This window comes from Pollachius pollachius (assembly GCF_949987615.1).
Source record: "Pollachius pollachius genome assembly, chromosome: 6".
Taxonomy (NCBI): Eukaryota; Metazoa; Chordata; class Actinopteri; order Gadiformes; family Gadidae; genus Pollachius; species Pollachius pollachius.
The window spans coordinates 17,103,786-17,125,917 of NC_136939.1; the positions used below are offsets into that span (position 1 = coordinate 17,103,786).

Genomic DNA, 22,132 nt, shown 5'->3' on the forward strand with positions numbered 1-22,132 from the left:
TGAAATAAAGAGTTATCAAAAGTCATGAATTGTATTTCATTCTATATAATCATTGCATTCAGCATTAATTGAATGTGCAAAGGATGGAAACTGATTTGGATTTGTAAAAAAAGTAAAACATTTAAAAAAATTGTAGATGCATATTTCAATCACATTTTTTTTCAATATGATTCATCTGAATCATATTCTCTATATTGCCAAAAGGATTCATGGGACCATAAAAAGGCTCTCTTGGTTCACGCAGCATACCCCCCGGGGGGGGGGGGGGGGGGGGGGGGGGGGGGGGGGGGTCTTCAAAGGCCGCTGCTGGCTCGCTTTATGTTGCTACACTTAGTACTTTATGTAGTCCTGACTGCCCCAGCATTTACTGGTCAAAGGTCAAATGGTGGTTGTATTTGAACTGCACAAACTTTTATTTGCTTGTTTAAACTGACTGAGTGATTAATTATCTGCTAAATGCAGCTTAATGTTTATAAAAAGACACATGTTTTTAAAATTAAGCATGGTTACTTTATTCATTTTCAAATTGGACGACAAAAGGTAGCAAGGAATCAGTACACAATGACCACTAATTCCAGCACCATTTTTCTAAATAATTTTAACAGCCTTTTTTGGACGCCTCAAAAAAGTGTAATTAGGCGTGTATAAACAAAATCTAATTCAAACCTGAATGTTTTTTTTATTCAACAGGGCTATTTATATGTATCCACTCTCATTTGGAGTGTATTTTACACTGGTGAGGAAGGATTGTCAAAACACACAGCCTTCTAAACCTCCTTGTTCCCAGCAGAGCAGGCCTAAACACAGCTTCACGTAAACACATGCAAATAGACGCCAAGAAGGGAAACCCAGGATCCATTATGGAGCCCTGAGCAATTACAAATGGAAGGAAGGCCCTTTACAGGCTTAGGCTCATCAAACAAAAGACCACAGCCATGATTAGAAAGACTATCTCATAATTACAACCAGCGCCAAACAAGTGTGGGCTATACATGGAATGCCATATTGTTGATATTGAAAAAATACATTGAACGACAAAGCTAATATAATAAAGACATACATTTGATCGACGACCAAGCCTCTTGAGAACCCCATAATTAGGTAAATCAAACATAGAAATGAGGAGCAAAAATAAATGTTCCATAAACATACGCTTTTTCTTGGACATAAAAACCTTTTTGGGGGCTTCTCCTGAAAGACGGGGTGGACTGTAGGATAATCCCCATGTGAGCATCTTTCCAGATCCGAGTGGCCTATTGTCCTGTCACTCGTCGCGTTGCATTAGCGACTGAAGACCTATATCAGTTTTCCTACTGGGATGGCGCAGAGACACACAACGATGATCACCAGACAATGGGGATAAACAGTGAGGTAGAACAAAAATGAGTGAGTGAGAGCACTCTCAACATTAATCAAAATGGGCAGCCATCCATTGTTTGGTTTGGCGTCTGTGACATAACAATGAAACTTTACCTGTCTCTTGACAGAAGGGTTTAGTTAACCCCACTATCGGGCTCAGTTTCAAAATCGGAGGAACCCGTTTTGCGCTTTTGTAAGACTGTCATATGACCGACCTCTGTCTGTGTAGGCTATGTGTGTGTGTGTGTGTGTGTGCGTGCGTTTGTGTGTGAGTGTGTGTGTGTCATTTGATCAAACCGCATGCAGCTTTTATAAAATAGAAAATTAGGTTGGGAAGCAGCGCCCTCTTTTGACTAGATCACTCACATGCATTACAATCCATGCAAATACGTTTGACACTTCTATCTTTCGCATCTCATTGCAAATTAATAATAATAATAATAATAATAATAATAATAATAATAAATCAAAAGTTTACAATAAAAAGGTTATAGTCTGCAGTGAGATGAAAGTCAAAAGTATGTATTTAGGCCAATTTATTTAATGTTAATTATTTTTAAACTGCATTTCCAATTTCATGCTTAAGAAACCGTTCAGACCATTCCATGATGTATACTTCATTATTACAGCACCAGTTGAGCCCACTGTTTCAGATCGAATTCAACACTTTGTGTTTTAAAAGAAAATGCGTTTTGCGCTGAGTTTTCGGGAATATGTCGGAGTGTTATCCCCATGGTTACGAACCACGAAAACTTCATGATACTTTTTTAGTACCGTCGTTGTGTAACTGTTATGAGCGTTACAATAAAGTATGTGGTGTAAATCCACCACACGGCGTTATACTACACGTGTCCGGCCTTACCCTCACTCGCAGGCGGTCATTTATACACCGCTGCCCAGACAGAGCTGCTCCAGACGTCCACACAAACCGCGCCGGTCTTCAGCGTCGTCGTCATTCATTTGAACAGAAAGAATCAAATGTAATCACCCTCTGATCCATTGACCTATAAAGAAATCACCTAGGACTGCAGGTGGTTAGTCCCTCTGACCACCAGCAGATGGCGCGCTGACCAACTAAAAGCCACAGAACGTCTCGATGGAACCAAACCAAGCTTCCCCCTCAAGTCTTGTAGGATTAAAGTTCTAGACAGTGAACCCACATTGTTTTCGTTCACCTGTGAGCATGTCTTCTATGGTCTTAGACAAAGTGGCCAATGCCAATTTTTTTGCCTATTTCGGGAAAACAGGTAATAGGTCCATTGGTAAAACGCGACGCTTACGGCAATTGTGTAGACTTGTGGAGCTCCGTCTAGTAGATGGTCTGTGGACGATGACCCGAGAGGCTGGAGCCTCTCGAGCACCGACAGTAGAACACCACGGGGTGTGGAGCATTTCATAATATTCATAATTAGCAAAATAATAAGTATCACAAAGTTTGCGTAGGTTGTAAACATGGAGTACTCTCCCTCCATGGAGAACCCCCTCCAATTCTAATTGTTTTTGTTGAAATCTCATAATGTGAAGTTAAAGAGAGGGAGACGGAGAAGATAATGCATACTAGTACTACGCAAGAGATAATGCATGCATGCATGCATATATATATATTTTTATATATATATAGAGAGAGAGAGACATTTACACCACATTAGTATGTTACCAATATGGAGTCTTCTTCCTCCTCTCTGCTTCTTTGTTGATTGCCTATTTACACTTTGAAGGTAATTGCAGTGCTGTCTCTCAAGCTGAGCAAACATTCCCTGGCTTCTGCAATTATTAAACAACCATCGAAAATCAGGTTGGATTAGCTCACTTTGTTATATATTTATTACTATTATGGTATTATCTATCCATTGATCCATCATCGACCTGCTTATCTCTCCACCCACTATCCATCTACCCATCTATATAGATGTTAAGCCATCCATCAGATATTCATCACACCCTCTCATCCATCCAGTATCTTCCACCCATCCTCCCACCTATCCGGACCCAGTGTCCGGGTCTAGGAGCCCATCCTAGCGCTAAATTAATCAAAAGTCTTTTGTGGCCGCTACAGCTGCTCAGCCAAAACGAATGGCTGACATTCACGCTCAGACATGGCTGGAGGGATGCCCCCGCACAAGAGTCACCTTCAGGTCCTGTTAGTGATGACGAGGGACACAACCAACTGGTACAGCAGGGGGTTAGCTGACAGTACGGGAATCAAACTAACCACACAGCATCCTGAGGTACCGGGCTAAGAGAGGGTTTCAATGGAATTTTGGGTCCAATCTATGCAGGGAGACACACGTGCGTGCGGACACACACACACACTCTGACAGCCACACCTTGGAGGGATGTGGATCTTTAAGTGAGAACCTGTGTGTCTTTGGAGAAGCGACATTAACCCTACAGGAGTAGAGAGAACACATATGCTCCCTGAAAAGACTGCATCAGTGTCTGGAAGTCAAAGCCAGGTGCCTGGAGATATAAGGCAGCCACACACTGCTATTCAATCCTGTTGTATTCTACAGCCCCAACCTACTAATCACAATTAAGTTCTGCTTTGATAGATTTTGTGATAGTTGTCCATTTTGTTCCAGACAGTCGCCCCTGAAGCTTCTACTTGGTTGAGACAAACTAGTGTGTGTGTGTGTGTACACTCACAGGCACAGATACACACACACTCAAAGGGCCACATTTGCATTTTAATAGAAAACAATGCCAGTAACCCAACAGCAACCAAAGTAAAGAGGAAAAAATCTAAAATTGGAATTATTTACTTAGAATTCTGCCTTCATTTTATTTTACTTTGCACTTCCAAGGGTAATGTCAGACTCCATGAAACTACAGCCACACAATATGTTTTTGTAGGCAGAAAATACAGATAAAATTGTCTGAAAGTATTCCTGCTATTATTCTGTATCAACATGATGTGCTTCATTCCACAGAAGCTCTGTTGCACGCTGATTGTGCTGTTGCATCAATCGGCTTGATTTGCTGCTGGTGCTCAGGTATCCACAGAAGAGAGCTTTCTGACTCTAGAGTGGAGCTGTATCGATCGAAGCAATGTTTGTCATGCCTGTCCTCCGCACAGCCTGCAAACTAGACAATACAACAGAATTAGACAAAGCAGCACCAAACATTTAGAATCAAACACAATGTGAGTTGCATTAATATAGTCAACATGCTCAATAGGTTTGGTGACACTATCAGCAACAATTTCAACAATAAACACAATGCCTCATTAAATGATGTGATCTGGGGAATTTGAGTGATCCGACAAGCAAATTATTCAGTTGAAACCCAAGTTTGAGAGCAAAAGAGAATAAGAAGGACAGGTAGAAGGAGGGGGAGATGAGGAGGCAAGGCATACACACCTATCTGTGGGTGTGCATACGTGCCTTTGTTGTGTTTGTGCGCCGCGTTTGTGCCAGTGGTGTGTGTGTGTGTGTGTGTGTGTGTGTGTGAGAGAGTGAGAGTGAGAGTGAGAGTGAGAGAGAGAGAGAGAGACACAGAGGGGGAGGGAGAGAGAAAGAAGGAGAACCACACAGATAGAGAGACAGAGAGAGAGAGAGAGAGAGAGAGACGCACATGGCAGATGTTACTCTGTGCTGTTGCGGGTGGTGGAGGCTGCCTCCCCCAGGGCCCTCTTGGTCCACTCGTAGGCCAGGAACAGAGCTCCGTTGGCGGGGAAGGCCCGGAATACTGTGGGGGTCAAGCCGCGGTACAACGCCCCCACGCCTGCTCACAAACACCACAGCTGCCATTCAATCAATGCTCTGTCGCCAATCTGATTGGCAGATAGTTTAGGAAATTAACAAAGTGTGTTTGATATATATATATATATATATATATATATATATATATATATATAGGCCATTTAAAATTGCATTTGATGTCAATCTAGCCTTAGCCATATAACCTGCAACACAGTGACCTTTTGTGATCTTTATGTTGGCAAATTTATATATATATACATATATATACATATATATATAATTTCTGATAATATATAGTACCATCATATAATAAAACATAATATTGATAAGATCATGGGGGCTAAACAGTGGTTCATGGAAGAGTTATCGACATAGATCAATTGTTATGCCAGGGTTGGTAACACTGACTGTATCCTTATTCCCCAGCTTTCCCACATGAACATATCTACACATGAGGGCTCACCTTCACTACGCACTATTTGCAGGAACATAGCCGTGAAGCCGGGCTGCGGGCCCGACATTGTCTGGACCTGAATGCGTGTCTTCACAGAGTCAATAGGGTAGACAGCCAACCAGAAGGCAGCTCCGCCCACTCCACCACTAACCAATAAGGACATGGCATCTAGAGGTAAAGCAGTTCTGACAACTACATCCTAAAGAAATGCTCTTACATCACCTCCTGCTCATCTGGAAGAGCACAAACTGAGCGATTACTGGATTCAATGAAATTAATGTTAGCTGCTGTGAACAATATCACTATTATAAATAATGCTATTACTACACCTACTACTAATAATAATATTACTTTAAACTACTACTGCAGTAATAGTACTGCTACTATTACTATCAACAACTTCTACCACTACTATTACTACCACTATTGCTATAAACTACTACTACTACTACTACTTCACCTACTACTATTCCTAGAAACTACTAGTACTACTACAACTATTCCTATAACTTCTACTACTACTACACTTTCTACTACTATTACTACTACTACTACTATTCCTATAAACTAATGCTACTACTAGTACTTCTACTACTAATATACTACACTACTACCACTACTACTACTACCACTATTACTATAAACTACTACCACTACTACTATTACTACAATAAACTACTACTACTACTGCTACTACTAACATTACTAATATTACTGCAGTACTTGATTATCTCAAAACAAATAGCTTTGTCTTACCAAGATGGTCTCCTCCTGGTGGCATAAGAAACAAGCGACAGACTTCATATCCACCAAAGAAAAAGAAATACCCAGGAACCTATGTTGGAAAAATAAGAATTATGTCTGCTTTCTTTCTCCATGTCGGGTAAAGCGTCGTGTGTGATACTGCTGGGAGAGTTTGTGAAAAGGAGTTGAGGTAAAAACAACATTGCAAGTGAAGCAAGGGAACATTTCAGCTTAAACCTGACATATTATTCCACCAGGTGTGTGTGTATTTAGCCGCTACAAGCCGTTTTGAAAATCGGCCTCTTCTGAAAATCACAAGTGGGCGTGTCCACCTAGATGTACCCTGGATAGATCAGTCTACCAGCCTACCCAGTGGACTGTAGCAAACGTTGCTCATCTATCCGTCATACATCTAGGTGAACATGCCAGCTTGTGATGTCAGAAGAAGCAGATTTTGAAAACGGCTTGTAACGGCTAATCACGTTCACAACCGGTGGTATAATATGTCACTCTTAATAAAGTAATAGCTCTGAACCAACTTTTTTCCCAATCTGCTCCTTTTAATGTAACTAACATATACCATCCCGTGTTGGTTACCCATACTAGCATCAGAGCTCAAGAAGATCTATGTTCCACGGGTGACGTGAACGGTGCAATGTTTGTGTTCACTGGACTCTCATGGTCAGACTATTTCTGCACTGAAGTGCCTCTTCCATAGACACTTTATACTATGATCCACTCCTTCTCCTTATAACCTGTTTCTAATTCAAAGACGTATGAAGTTCATCTCGTGCCATGTGTCTTGCTCATGCCTCATATAACCCCTGCTCTGCCTGGCTGAGTGAGACTGCAGCACTAGGACATCTTAATGAACAACAGGCTCAGAGGAGCTGGAGGAGGAAGTGAGGCGGTACCTCTCTGAGCCATGTTGAGGTGAGACCCTGCAGCAGACCCAGCGGACCCTCAGACTGCAGCACAGAGCGCACCACTGACCAGGAGGAACTGGAGAGAGAGAGCGACACATACACACACACATAGACAGAGACAGAGAGGGGGAGGGAGAGAGAGAGAGAAAGAAGGAGAACCACACAGAGATAGATTGAGAAAGGGCAGAGAGAGAGAGACACACACACACACAGACGGAGACAGAGACAGAGAGAGAGAGTAAGAGATACATATAATTAAGACAAAGCCTTTGAAAGTTAATTTAACAGTGCATACATGTGCAATATTTTATTTTCGAACACTATTGTAACCTTTAGATTTTTTTTTACAGATAATATTTAGTGGCATTATCCAATCCTTGTCCCTCTTGAATGTTTACAGCTATCAACTAGTAATTGGTCAAAGTGCAACTTGAATTGATCGACAGGCGATGTGTCTGGGGCTGAGAATGGGCTGTTGTCCACGGTCTCCCACCAACACATCACTTCACTTATATTGTTCCTCCAGACTCACCTCCCAGCATTCAGAGGCGTCCTGCCCAGTGTTCTCATCTCTGTGTGGGCCTGCAGTCGACACTTGACCAGCTCTGTGGGGCAGAGAACCACTGAGGAGACCACCGCGGCCAGCGAGCCGGCCAGGGCGCTGTGGAGAGGGCTGGAGGAAGAGGTCGGAGGTTAACAACAGATTGTACATGTGTGCAATCATTTCTTTGCATGTTAACTTGAATGCATGTATGTATTTCCTCATGCATTTCTAGAGACATTCATGTGTACCTACAAAAACATAGATGCACAAATGTGCACCACCTAGAGATGCATGCATGCTTACACATGCATATGTACATATAAATAATTAAATAAAAGAAAGAAATAGATACTCTACACGCATGCAGGTGTACATACAAAGACGTGCATGTATCTCTAGGTGGTGAACATTTGGCATCTATGTTTTCAGGTCCACCTGAATGGATGTATTTCGACGTACATTTGCATTCATGACATACCTGTGTCAATCATTTCTGAATGTCATGAATGAATGCATGACATGTCTCTTTACACGTGCATGCATATAGGATACCTGACTAGGTGTACATGCATGCATGTTTGTATTTCTAAAAAAACATTCACCGTACACACACATTGCGATGACAGCAGTACAGAAGGCAACAACCATCTTGATGAGCATTAAGTATCCTCTTCCTCAGTGATCAATAAGTAAGTACATAGACAATGGTTATCACACTGGCACCGACCTCAGCGGCTGCTGTGAGTCCAACCCCAGTGTGTGGCTGACAATCTTCTGACAAGTTCCATAGCAGGCAAACAGGATGGCATTTTCCCCTGCATTGGCAAGCAAGGCGGCCCCTGTACCTTGATATAAACCTTCATGGGACCGGTGGGAGAAGGGTAAGATAACACATCCATGAGAAGCCCAATCCGAAGATATTTCATTGGAAATGCAAAACAAAAATGTTATGCTACAGCAAGAAGTCAGAAGATGGATTCATCACACAGGGAGGTTGTATTACAAGAAAGTTATTTATTTTCACTGACTTGAAATAAACTGACTTGAAAATGAAACCATTAGGCTAGCTAGCTAGCTACGTTTTATTACATTATAGTTGATAATGGCAGTAGCTAAAAAAAGTAGAAAATGCTGTCTGCCAAACTTCAAGAGTACAACGTCATTTTGAAACAAGAATATAGGAATAGTTTAAACAATGAGGCGGATGGAGTTGAATCAATGAAGAAGCCAGTGGCCCAGTATGATTAGCAAAGCAGTGGGTTTACAACCCTAAGTGGCGTCAAGTTACAGAAAGCTGCTATAAAGTCGCACAGTGCATTCCTAAATGCTGGAAGCCCTTCTCCGATGGAGAATATATATATGAGGCTTTCCTCAGCAGTTCGGGGGTTATATTTAATGGATTAACAAAAAAAGACACGATCTCCAAGACCTTTCTGGGTGAATTATAGAAAGCCTTTACTGATACTGATTACTGATAACGTAAATCACCAGCATGCTCTTGACAGCAAAGATATGAAGGACATTCTAAATCTAGGGGTGGACGCAAGATACTAAGACCATGGACTGATACGTGAGGAACTTAGTTGTTTAGGCCATGCATTGTACCACTAAAGGGGAGGACGTGGCAAAAATATTGTTTTGAGGTGAAAGGGGTTAATATCAGATCTACTGTTGCGACAAACAGAGCCACCCGACGGTCGGAAGCAGAGGGGAATCGCTAATCAGAAGATATTTTGGCATTGTCACTCTAGACGGGAATACGAGCAGCAGCAGTATAGTTATAAATAGGTAAATGCATATTATGAAAAACAATACCGGCACGGGTAATGTGATTTTCTTTTCAAACATTGTAAAGTGGAACTCTGATAGTTCTAGAGCCGACCCCTGATTTAGATGGAACCCTGCAGACCCCTGATCTAGATGGAACCCTGCTGACCTCTGATCTAGATGGAACCCTGCAGACCCCTGATCTAGATGGAACCCTGCAGACCCCTGATCTAGATGGAACCCTGCAGACCCCTGATCTAGATGGAACCCTTCAGACCCCTGATCTAGATGGAACCCTGCAGACCCCTGATCTAGATGGAACCCTGCAGACCCCTTATCTAGATGGAACCCTGCAGACCCCTGCTCCAGATGGTTGACTCAAATAATGTTTCACTGACCTCGTACTCCTGTCTGCTTCCACGTTCGACAGAAGCAGTCGGCCACACCCCTGTACAGAGCAGGAAATGTCTGCAACTTCACTTTTACTGTGTCACATGGTTGGCCGATGATCACACAGGCCGCACCCCCTGCAGAGATACATTCATGTGTGTCCGTAAATGACCTTTTACCAAATGATAAATAAATATCAAACTATTACCAAACATAAATATTATTAGGTAATAGTATGATTTGGACATACTGCAAGGTGCCAATCAATCAAATAAATGACATTAGTATTAGATTAAGCCAGTATTAGAAACAATCCCAATAAGATGCCCAGAAGGACATCAGTTGAAAGCCTTCTTAGATCTTCTCCAGATTACCAGGCTGCCTTTGCTGCCCTCACAGTTACCACAAAGAAAAACAAATATGCAAGGCCACATACTCCAATACAGACCAGATTCTGTCTGAAAACACCTGAGCACCTACCTACTGCTCCTGCTGTGAGATCTATGATTCCATCGATGACAGGATGACGAGTCCTCTCCTTTGCTAAATTCTCTCCTTCCATGTGGACAGAGAGATGAATGGATGAACAGATGAACGACAAGCGCTTTAAAAGTCAGGTCCAAACGGAACCAGCAAAAGTGTAAAACTCCTGTCAGGACTTCCCTGGACCATATAACTTCCAACACGCAGTCCTCTAACTTATGAGAACATTGGAAATGAATACAATTGTCTCAATAAACTAAAGTAAAAAGACTCTCCATTCATGATGCTGCTGGGTGACCTAGTCCCTGCTAGAACTCCACTGTAGACTGGGTGCAAAGTATTCTGTTCCACTTCTTCTTGTGACTAAAGGAGGCAGGAATACGACCTTTGTTTCTCTTTGTTTGCAGGAGGAGAAGGAAAACAACCAAAATAAATAGGTTGACCCCAAAATCAACATTGGATCATTTTTAATCAATCCTTTATCAGCGCATTTTGATAAAGGCTGGCTAACATGTTATGCAATTATTGAGGAATTCCTGGAAAATACTTTTCTAAAAGCCGATAAGGCTGTCAGTAACGATTGGACTAAGATGTTCTGATGGCCGATGGCTAAGGAGTGATGTTTTGGTTAACTAATTGCTTGTATGTTTAATAACAGGGTCAATCCATCTCACACATCCCGCTTTTTAAAGCTACGGTATAAAAAGGTATTTAAGTATTATTTTCTCCTCACATCTCAACAGCAATTAATGATCAAAATGCCCTGACCATTGTCAAGTTATCCAGATGTTAAAAGTAGTTTCAGCTCTGCCCAAACTTGAAAATGGCTTGTTCAACACACAATAATGCAAAGGGACAACTCTGTTCCGTTCTGGTGATTTATTTTCTTTGAGATGGATTTGATGGTTCTTGAAACATTGGATATTTGTATGGAATTAGGTGAAGTAGCAGATTGATGGCACATGAGGTGGAATTTCAGGTGAAGAATAGGTTGATAACCTTCAAGATAAACAAAAGAACAAATCAAATCACATTCTACATCAGTATGCATCTAAATCATAATCATTAAACTAAACATCTCCTGTTATCCCAAAGTAATTGCTGCTTGGTTTACAAACTTAATCAGTATCAATTGCCAGCATTTCCATTACATTTAGCTTGGACTTCACGTTTACATTCAAACCAGATCCGAATCAAACAGAAAACCGCAAACATGATTCCTTCAAACATATCACTTGAATTAGTCCATACCAGTTGCGTCTGTAGTTGAACATGAGCTGTGTTTGTAGGCTGAGGAGACAAAGAGGCCGCGCTACGCTAACCCTAAACATTATATACCCATGCTTGTTAAGAGGTCATGGGTCACATCCTGTCTGTTAACCATGTCACATCCTGTCCTGTCTGTCATGTCTGGGTTAGCTCTGCCCCCTTCAGGCCTGGAGTTCCTCCACAGTTCTTCAGTCAAAATTGTTTGACGCCACAACCATGAAGGAAAAGCGTACACATAGGGCTGTAATAAGCTTGTCCAATCATCTCAATCAGACTCAGAGTGAAACGAGAGTGAAACGACTCGATGGCCTACCTGTCTGTCTCCCTACCTATCTGTGCACACTTAGCCCATGCCCTCATTCCACATGACTGTAGCATTCCATAATGCCGTCTTGGGAGTGCAATACCTCTTTCTGACACAGACGAATTGAAAAACTACCCAGCATGCCATGTGTTTTTGGGAGTAGCTTCGCAGGCCTGGATTTTTTCGGTTTGGGTACTTTAAAATTGTAGCTTACTCTGGCTGCTTTATCCAAAATGCCTACCCTTTAAATAAATAATTTGGCAACAAACACACACACACTTGCAGTGAGGCACTGCTAAGCACCTAATTTATTCTATGTAAACCCTAGAGCCGTAATGTGGAGGTGTATTGCATTAATGTGAATGTGTATGGAAGGGATCCATATCTGTATCTTTTATGGACAGCGTGTTGATGGATTGTGTTACATCAACTACCTGAGCTCGATGCAGGAGTGTTTTTTTTAAAACACTTCAAAGGGGGTGGCAGAAGAGCAGAGGTGCAGCATTGCTTCACGTAACAGGATACCGGGGGCTTGTTCTTATAATAAAGCAGAAGGTCACAGACTCCTTCTCCCGCTCCTCTGCTACCTCTTTTTGAACGGCTGAGCGGTGGCAGAATTCTGTAGGGTATCACCCCGTCAGGACAGCCCCCCGGGGGAGGGGGGAATCAAAACACTATTTCGATTCATAATTTTATAATCATGTGAATGTTTCTGATTTGTTATCTTTTTTATTATCCTATTATATCAAGTTACGGCTGTGCTCCAGCCTCTAGTCTCTGTCCTCTGGACATAAGGGATAAGGACAGGCCTCTGCATATTTCCCTATCAACATCTAACCCTATCAATAAAAACCTCTCTGCTTCAGAATACAACCAACATCCTTTTGTAGGAAAAACGTTTTTTATTAATGCTAGTGCTACACACCACCTAGGTGGATGCCAAACTCCACCTAGATGGCTTCTCTGGGCTCCTCCAAACACAAGACCAAGGGTGGGGATGTTGAAGCCGTTTTATTGTAGTTTGCTGGTAATGATACCTGGCCTGGTGCTCCATGTTGCCATGTAGGATAACTTTTCCTGAGTGTGTGTGGAGACGGCTGGTTTAACATCTGCACACTGACTTCTCAATACACAACAGGTGTCCAATCAGTCGGACTCGGGCCAGGCGTGGCTGCTCAGCCATCATTCACACGCACTCCCACACCATAGTCTACGAAAACCGAGGGCAAAGCATTGAGCAACAAGAACCGATCCGATACCAAGGGCAGAGATACCCTGGTGATTACCTAGCTCTGTGAGCCTCTCTTCTTCAACGGCGTCGCTGTTTGGATCAGCACTTTAAGGACCGCGTGGTGGGGCCAGCAAGACTCATTGGTTCCTGAATCTGTAATAAGTGGTGACACCTCACCATCTCTGGAGAGACCGGGGCCTCTGCTCTCAGGTGCACCAGGCTCTCTGGGCTCTGAGGAGCCAGACAGACCCCAGGCCAGGGAGATGTAGAAATTGGACAGAGATTATTCAAGCACATTGAGGCTAGATTTGAATGTTTGAATTAAAAGGAATGGCCTTGCCCTCTTAAGAGGACCTACTAGATAGACGGCTTTATTTCAGGGCATAATGGTTTGCTTCACTGATATGTTTCTGTTTCCCTCAGGGACTAACAACACATGGCCCAAACAAACAGCACAGTCGTACTGGCTGGTTCTAAAGGTGCAAACCACATGGACTGTACTGAGTGGTTCTACTGGTGCAAACAACATGGTTTGTACTGGGTGGTACTGGTGCAAACAACAAGGTCCGTACTGGCTGTTTTTTTTACTCTACTGTGCTTTCGTGCACTGTAAATGATTGACTGGACAACAATATGCTGATGTTCACGTTTGATTTCCTGTGTTTCCATGTGGGGGAAAACATAATCCCTGGTCGAATCCCAGTAACCCCTGCCAGCTTCATATGAGCGTCATTAATTAGACGGCCGTTACTTTGAGTCCTTTGAAGGATTCTGTTAGCGTCGTTAATAATTAGCTTACAGGAAAGGCTTTGGTGCATGGCACATGACAAACTGCCCTTGATTTCCCTCATGGCGTTACCATGGTGATTACTTAATGGACAGTCTCCCCTCGGTTGTGATTTAGTGTGCACGCACGTGTTTTCTGGTCCTACATCCTGTGTGTGTGTGTGTGTGTGTTTGCCTGTCTCCGTGTCTGTGTTTGTGTCAGTGTGTGTGGGTGTCTACTCTCTCTCTCGTTCTCTCTCTCTCACCTCTTCTCCCACTCATTCCATCCTCTCTCTCCTCCCTCCCTCCCTCTCTCCTCTATCTTTACGGATGCAAGGCACCGCATCCATTTTTCCTCCTCTGGCTAAAGCCAGTTGGCTGCAGAGCCAAGCAGGATGAGGGATTATCCCTCAGTGGTTCTATCAGTCACACACTCTCATAAGCCCCGTATCACTCTCAGGCTTTGTGTCAGCAACTTCACGCCATCCCAACAGGAGACCTCTTACTCGTTGGTGGAGACCGGGGGAACCGGTTAAGCAGGAAAATTTACGGGAGACAAATCATTGGGTAACACTTAATAATAAACATTGATTTTGGACGTCATCAAATAATAAATATTATTCGACAAAGACCTTGTCTTTAATGCCATTTGATCAACATGTATGTCTGAGTAATGAGAATTAATAAGAAATGCAATTGTGGCTAATAAATTGTTCAACATAGGCGCCTGTGGGTACAGTTAGACGTACATTAGCTCATGGGCACTGGTGCCACTTATAAATGGCCGTTTCAACGACTGTTTCAATGACTGTTTGATGGCTGGCAAGCGAGCCGTGACGTGTAGCACAACCGCTGCGGCGTCATATGTGACTTATCAGATATGAGTTGGGGAGCGGCATGCTCTCTAACCAACAACTGCTCTCTGGCTCCTGCTGCCTCATCTGGTATTTGCGTGCTGTCAAACTAGCTCATGTGGAACTAGCACCTGATGCACTTTGGGCTGGGTTGATCTTCTGCTACCTGCGTACCTGTAGAGTTGTATGAATGCTAAGGGGACTGCTTCATGAGGTAGCACACTATTAACACAATTCATGAGGCTTTTATCAGTAGCGGCTTAAAGTGAAGGAACATGCAGGTGGGAACGCTTCCTCCTAGGGGCTGCTTTCAGGGAGCCAAGGGCCTTGCGGAATCGGAGCCAGAAGCTGAACCTAGCCACGGAACTCTACGACTCTTGGGAACGTGTTCCTAAAGCACACAGGCAAGTCCCTAGAAGATGTATTAGAAGTCGTGGGTTTGTCTGTGGTTTTAATGTGTAGCCCTATCACTCAATTCTGTTTTGAATAAATTATTTTTATAGAATGTCCCTTTAACATATAAAAGTTACTGCATGGGTTGTGAAATGGTGAGAGCTACGAAATATATTTTCTGGATGGTGTACACTAAACACAATTTAAGGATGACTCTGGCTAAGATGCCAAGAGGCCTGGTTAGTTTATTAATGTAACTATACTGGTAATGAGCATTAATTTCCCATGCAGTGTATTTCAACTGTAACTATAGCCCTTATTCAAGATTAAACAATACAATCAACATGAAAGAAACATTGGAAAGACAAGATTTGAAAGCAATATTAGACCATTTTATTTCTAAACAATATAACTCAGCTCTTTTTCCCGTTCTTTTAGATTGACTCATGAACACATGAAAAACACAACTTATAACCCTAAATACTAATACCCCGGGGGTTTTGAAAAGGTTCAGTTACTGGTACCAGTGTTGGCGCGCTTGTTGGAGCTCATACAGAAATCCTCTTCAAAATAAAAGTCTATACTCACACCCGAATCAGGACAAAAAGACACGGTAAACTCCTTGAAAAACAACCTCTTCCGAGAAGCAGCAACACGATCAGGAAACCGTCTCGATGCTCGGTCCAACACCAACTCCTCGGCAGCAGCACGTGGCAAAGTCCGTCCTTGTCCTGGCCTCCCGTACACGCAGTTGGTTATGCTAACCGCTAGCAAAACAGTCCCGTCCTGCGTCAGCCCCTTAGCAAAAAGCCGCACTTCTAAAGCACGCTCGTATACACTTTTAACAAAATAAACAAAAACTCGCGCAAACGCCCGGTTGCAAACGGTAAATAGTACAACTGTTCTTCAAGTTAACTTTAAGCTTTCTCCGACATAACATAGTCTCTTCAGCTTCTTCTCCCAGCTTCTTCTTTCTCCCATTCCCGGACTTTTTGTTATACCCCTCCCCACCGACAATCCGACAGGTTAATCCCCAATGACAGATAAAATGATTGACACCTGCCTAAACAAATCCAAACCCATAAAAATAAACTGAGGGGTTCAATGGCTCTTTAAAACATAGGACGTTTTTTAAATTTAACACAAACTTCCCCAAATTAACCAGATAATGTCAACAGTATCAGTACACATTGATATACTTCACGCCCACATTAGTGACTATTTAGCATAAATTGTACATGTAGGAAAACCCCATTTAATCAAATTAGAAGGGCGCTACATATGAATCCAAATACAATGGGTTACGGACGGCCTTGGTCTCACACTTGTTCATGATTAGAGGTAGCTGGTCTGCTCGCGTGGTCCGTGGACGTTGGAACAGGTAGAGTGCAAAGGCCCAAAGAGTCAGACGGGAGAAGTGACTCTCAGATCCTCTCTGTAAACCATTTCAGACCTGTTCTTAATCTCTCCGACATGACATGATTGATTTCAAAGTACCACACTCTGTAATGGTATTTATTATGGCCGATTCAAAGCCCCAGTAATTGATCCCTCATGGGATGCATTGAGATGTCTCAAAGCAACAACAGCGGTTACAGGAACAAGTCAATAAACCAATTCACTGTGACCGGCCAACTCAAGACAGAACAGCCATGTGCATTGTAAAGCATCATTTGACAACATTGATTTCCTGCGTCTCGTTTTATTGTGTAGAGCCATTGGCACGCCCAAAAGTGTGTGTGTGTGCGTGTGTGTGTGTGTGTGTGTGTGTGTGTGTGTGTGTGTGTGTGTGTGTGTGTGTGTGTGTGTGAACCCTGTAACATGTCAGAATGCATCCCTGACATGTATATATATATATATATATATATATATATATAGAGAGAGAGAGAAGAGAGACAGACAACGATAGGAAGAGAGATAGGGAGAGAGAGAAGAGAGATAGGGAGACAGACAGACAGAGAGGGGTAAGAGAGTGAGAGAGAGAGAGATAGGAAGGGAGAGAGGGGGAAGAGAGAGAGATTGTGTGTGTGTGTGTGTGTGTGTATGTGTGTGAACCCTGTAACATGTCAGAATGCATCCCTGACATGTATGTCAGGGATAAGAAGCAGGACCAGTGTAAAGAAGTGAAGGATTTAAAATAAAAGACAACAGCGCAATCCCAAAAGACATTCATTCAGATTTCAGTTCTGGCTGCTGTTCTGGACATAGCTGTATATAACTGGCATGTCAATGCCATGGCATTTATGTGTATGTGTTTTTTTTATGTGTGTTTCAAAATCAAATACATTGTAAAAATAAGCTCACAAATCTGTCACATAGTCTGCGGGCCGACGTGTCTCACTGAGGCTGACTCGGCCCAATCATGAAATTAATTGAAAATCATTCATGTGTGAAAAGAGGCTATTAGCGATTACAGAGGCTAGTGGAAAACATGGTTATTCTAACTCGCCTTAATACGAGGAATCTCAAAACACACACTTTCCGTCTTTACTTGATGGATTGGTTATTAAAAGGTCTTCTTCCGAACACATAAAATACTTGCTGTGTGGAATATGCAAAGAAACGAGTATTGAAGAGTGGGTTTGTGTGATAAAGTATGTGTGTGTGTGTTTGTGTCAGTGTTTGTGTTATGTTTGTGTTTGCGTGATAGAGTACTTATTAGGGTGTGTTTTTGTGTTTGAGTGACATATTAGTGAGTATGATTTGTGTGTATGTATTGTGTTTGCGTGACCAGTGAGTGTGTTTGTATTGTGTTTGCGTGACATTTGAGTGTCTGTATTTTGTGTGTGTGTATTGTGTTTGCATGACATGTGAGTGTGTATGTATTGTGCTTGCGTGAAATGTGAATGTGTGCATTGTGTGTGTTTGTGTTTGCGTGATAGAATAAATGTGTATTGTTTGCTGCTGAGCCAATCTTCAATCAGCCCTGCAATATCGAGAAAGCTTAGAATAAATAAATCATACACTGATGAATTAATAGATAGTAATGAGGAATGCTAACAATATGTTTCAAATGTTATAAGCCATCCCTTTTACCCCATAAATCCTGATTGACATTGAGGCTTGAGTCTTACTTCAGTTGTATTTATAAAAAATGTTCAACAACATGTTGTTGTTAAAATTAATCTTAAATTAAACAATGTTTAACCGTAAGCTTTCGAATCATGTCCAAGTTAAAATGCATTTCTCAGTCTCATTCTTCCTTTGTTCAGTTTGTCCCTCTTCATTTTAGGGACATCTGTCCGGGAGCTAAACCCCCAGCAGAAGCTCAGTGGAGAACGAGCAGGAGACGAGTGGACTTCCTGGATCCGCTAATTAGTCGACTGGTTCACATGTTGGCTCTTGTTAATTAGTGTCTTGGCTGACCGTCAGCACCACATGTAGAGGGAAGATAAGCTCATCGTTCTCCTGGTGCTCAAATAAATCTTCAGCACTGAGCAGGGGAAGAGACAAGCAGCATTTAGGAGTCAGAGCAGGGAGAGAGACAGAGAGAGTGGGGGGGGAGAGAGAGTTAAAGAGATAGAGAGAGAGAGAGAGAGAGAGAGAGAGAGAGACACACACACACACACAGAAAGAGAGAGAGAAGGGGGGGAGAGAGAGAGAGAGTGGGGGGGAGAGAGAGAGAGGGGGGGCGGAGAGAGTTAGAGAGAGAGAGAGAGAGAGAGAGAGACGGACAGACAGAGAGAGATCAGAAGAGAGATAGGGAGAAAGAGAAGAGCGATAGGGAGACAGACAGACAGAGAGGGGGAAGAGAGAGAGAGAGATAGGAAGAGAGATAGGGAGAGAGGGGGAGAGAGAGAGAGAGAGAAAGACACACACACACAGAGACAGAGAGGGAGAGAAAGAGCAATGTATGATGAAGCAAAAGAGAGTTGCATATTTAGAGGTAGCAAGAACCACTCGGTGAATGATGGAGTTTTTTCAGTGTTATCTGAACTATTCATCCACAACCTTTTAAACAGGTTTGTTTTAAGCATAACCTGAACTAACATTTATTTAAAATCTCCGAAACCTCCAAAACCACAACCTCTTGTGACTTTTCCTTCTCTTACCATTTTCTGATTCATTGTAGGAAATTAATATACATTAGATAGAGAGTATGTGTGTGTGTGTGTGTGTGTGTGTGTGTGTGTGTGTGTGTGTGTGTGTGTGTATGTGTATTGGCGTGTGTGCATGGGGCACGCAAGCACATGCATGCGCAAATGCATGCACTCACACACACACACACACACACACACACACACACACACACACACACACAAATGCACTAATAAGTGTGTTGCTCAGCTTGTCTGTTCTTCCATAAGCAGTATGTGAAGCACTTCAAAGGAGGATAATATTTTCCGGAAATCGGTTTCAAGAATTTACAATGAAGCGAGCCCACCATTAATTGGAGTGAGATCAAATAGGCCCAAGCCCTGGGATATTACTCTGAGAGATATACACACATTAAGCCCTGAGAGGAGCGCGGGCTGGAAATGAGCCTTTTTATCGCCTGTGTGTGTGAGTCGCTCCGCTGGTGTCTGCCTGGTAAAACAGAAGGAAACATCCCGCTAAGAGGGGCGTCCATCAGAGCTACAGTACAATAACAAGGAGAGGCCAAACCTCTCAGTGAACTGACTTCAAAGCACGTAGCACACACACACACACACAAACACACACACACACACACACACACACACACACACACACACACACACACACACACACACAAACACACATACTGCATACCGGACACACGCACACACGGTCGCACACACGACGCAGGCACGAACGCACAAACACAAACACTTACAGACACACACACACACACGCACACATGCACAAACACACACACACACACAAAGCACTGATGCAGACAACGTCCATTAAATACATAAACAGTCATGAGTACATTTATATGAATTGGTGATATACATGTAGATAGCAATATAGATAGATGAACATGGGTAAAATCCTACACTTCTATTCACCTTTCATACGTAGGTTGGTTTGGCATACATGTCTACATTAGTACCATGGCTACATTAGTGAGTCTGTTAAATATTTATAAGATCTGAAGGCTTCAATTTGAGTCTTCCCTTGATGCATTTACAGCTGCTCTCTTTTTAGGGGCTTTTAATTGCTATGTTTATGTGCATGTGTGTGTGGGAGGAGGGCTGTCTCTCTTTATCAGTGTGTTCAGAAATTCTGCATCATTTGCATGTATTTTAATGAAAAAGGTTACAGCATGAATTAAATGCAGAAGTTCACATTTACACGTTGATTAGTGGCTAGACCAGATATAGTAATGGATATTAATACTGAGCTCTGCTAAATTGCACCAAGGCTCAGGACGTGATGAAAGGTATTCCGTCTGGGGTTAGTGCTCTCCAACGCTGTTGGTACGAACACACTTCACACAACCCCTTGTTGCTTCTTCATGTTTCAGTGATTTGCTACGAACATCATTTGCCTTCAGGAAAAGAAAACGCGACACAGCCAACTTTCATTTTTAGATTATAGTTTTATCTTCAATACATTTCATAAATAAAGCAGTTAAACAAACACGCTGCACCTTTCGTCACATCATTTCTGACTTGATCATTCTGTAATCTACGGTAGCGTTTTTTTGTCTCTGTAATTGTAAAATATCTCTAAGTTGATTTGAGCTTACAATATCAAATCACATCAAAAAGCAGGTTCAGCTGCTTTCATCCATTACATTGAAAAAAGCAAATAGGCTGATCCTAAGTGAAACTGTCCCTGTCTATCTAAGCAAAACCTACCAGTTCGTCCATTACAAACACCTTAGTGTTGAGTAGGCCTAGGTTCATGGTGTATAGGGCAGTCCAGTGGCAGGTCAGGACCTAAGGACACCACAGTCACTCCGTAGCCCCCTAAGGTCAGAACAGCAGTTAGCACGCTGCTGTGATGTCCAACACTTCACTTCTCTCTGTGGTTTGACAGCTGATGGCTGATCAGGTGACCCCACCAGTCCACCTCCGGCAAACAAACACCTCAAACCATACCCTTCCCCTTTAACACATGGAGACAGACTTACACTTGGTCAGGCGATGTGAGACTCAGCTGATGTTTTACTATCTCCAGTGTGTTGGTGTCTCCTTGTTTGCAGGGTGGGGAGGTGGAAAGGTCCCAGCTGTATCCTACTGAAATATTTCTAATGTGGCTCCAGAGCCTCATAAACTCCCTCGGCTTGTCTTGTCTCTGCAAAGACTATATTGCTCGCTTGTTTCCACGCACACAGTGTACTCCGCAAAGAACCAATAACATAGCAGTCAGACAGATGTCACTCACACACACACACACACACACACACACACACACACACACACACACACACACACACACACACACACACACGCACACACACAAACACACACACACACAAACATACAGTTACACACACACACATAAATACACACACACACAAACACACATACACAAACACACACATGTAAATACACACACGCTCGCACACACACAAACACAGGAATGTATGTGTGCACGAGCTGGCATGTGTCTGTGTGTGTATGTAAATGATAAGTCTTTGATGTTACAATCCTTTCCCTGGATTCCATAGCGACATAAACAGATTATGTGGATTTAAAAAGAAGGAAAAGGAAAGAATCCTATCTATGCCCCCCCCCCCCCCCACGAGTTTACCCACATCATAACTTCATCATGCAAACCATAATAATCGGATGGTATTGTCCCAGTGTGACTCACATCCTCACAGTGCCACTTCCTGCGGTGGATTCGTCAGCATTCAGCCTTTGATGGTGGGTTCCTGGAGTGCTCCTCGCTGAAGGCTTCAGCCTGCGGTGTGTCAGGGTGAGGGGACGGTGGTCAAGATGCCCCCAGACCTGACATGGCTCATACCATGCCCCGTCGCTCTCGTTGTACTATCTTAATCTAGCATCTATCGTTGTCTTTGTCAAGTAATAT

The 22,132-nt window shown here is 42.8% G+C and overlaps 1 protein-coding gene across 1 annotated transcript; it reads right to left on the reverse strand.

The window, feature by feature from the left end:
* Positions 1–4,339: 4,339 nt before the first annotated feature.
* Positions 4,340–10,447, reverse strand: LOC307076917 (mitochondrial ornithine transporter 1-like; the record flags this gene model as incomplete). Its single annotated transcript, XM_079738150.1, has 9 exons — positions 4,340–4,443; positions 4,933–5,082; positions 5,524–5,682; positions 6,271–6,349; positions 7,173–7,260; positions 7,717–7,857; positions 8,456–8,585; positions 9,894–10,022; positions 10,366–10,447. The coding sequence occupies 8 exons, from the start codon at positions 10,445–10,447 to the stop codon at positions 4,943–4,945; spliced, it is 948 nt and encodes a 315-aa protein (XP_079594276.1). The 3' UTR covers positions 4,340–4,443; positions 4,933–4,942.
* Between the last annotated feature and the right edge of the window lie 11,685 nt (positions 10,448–22,132).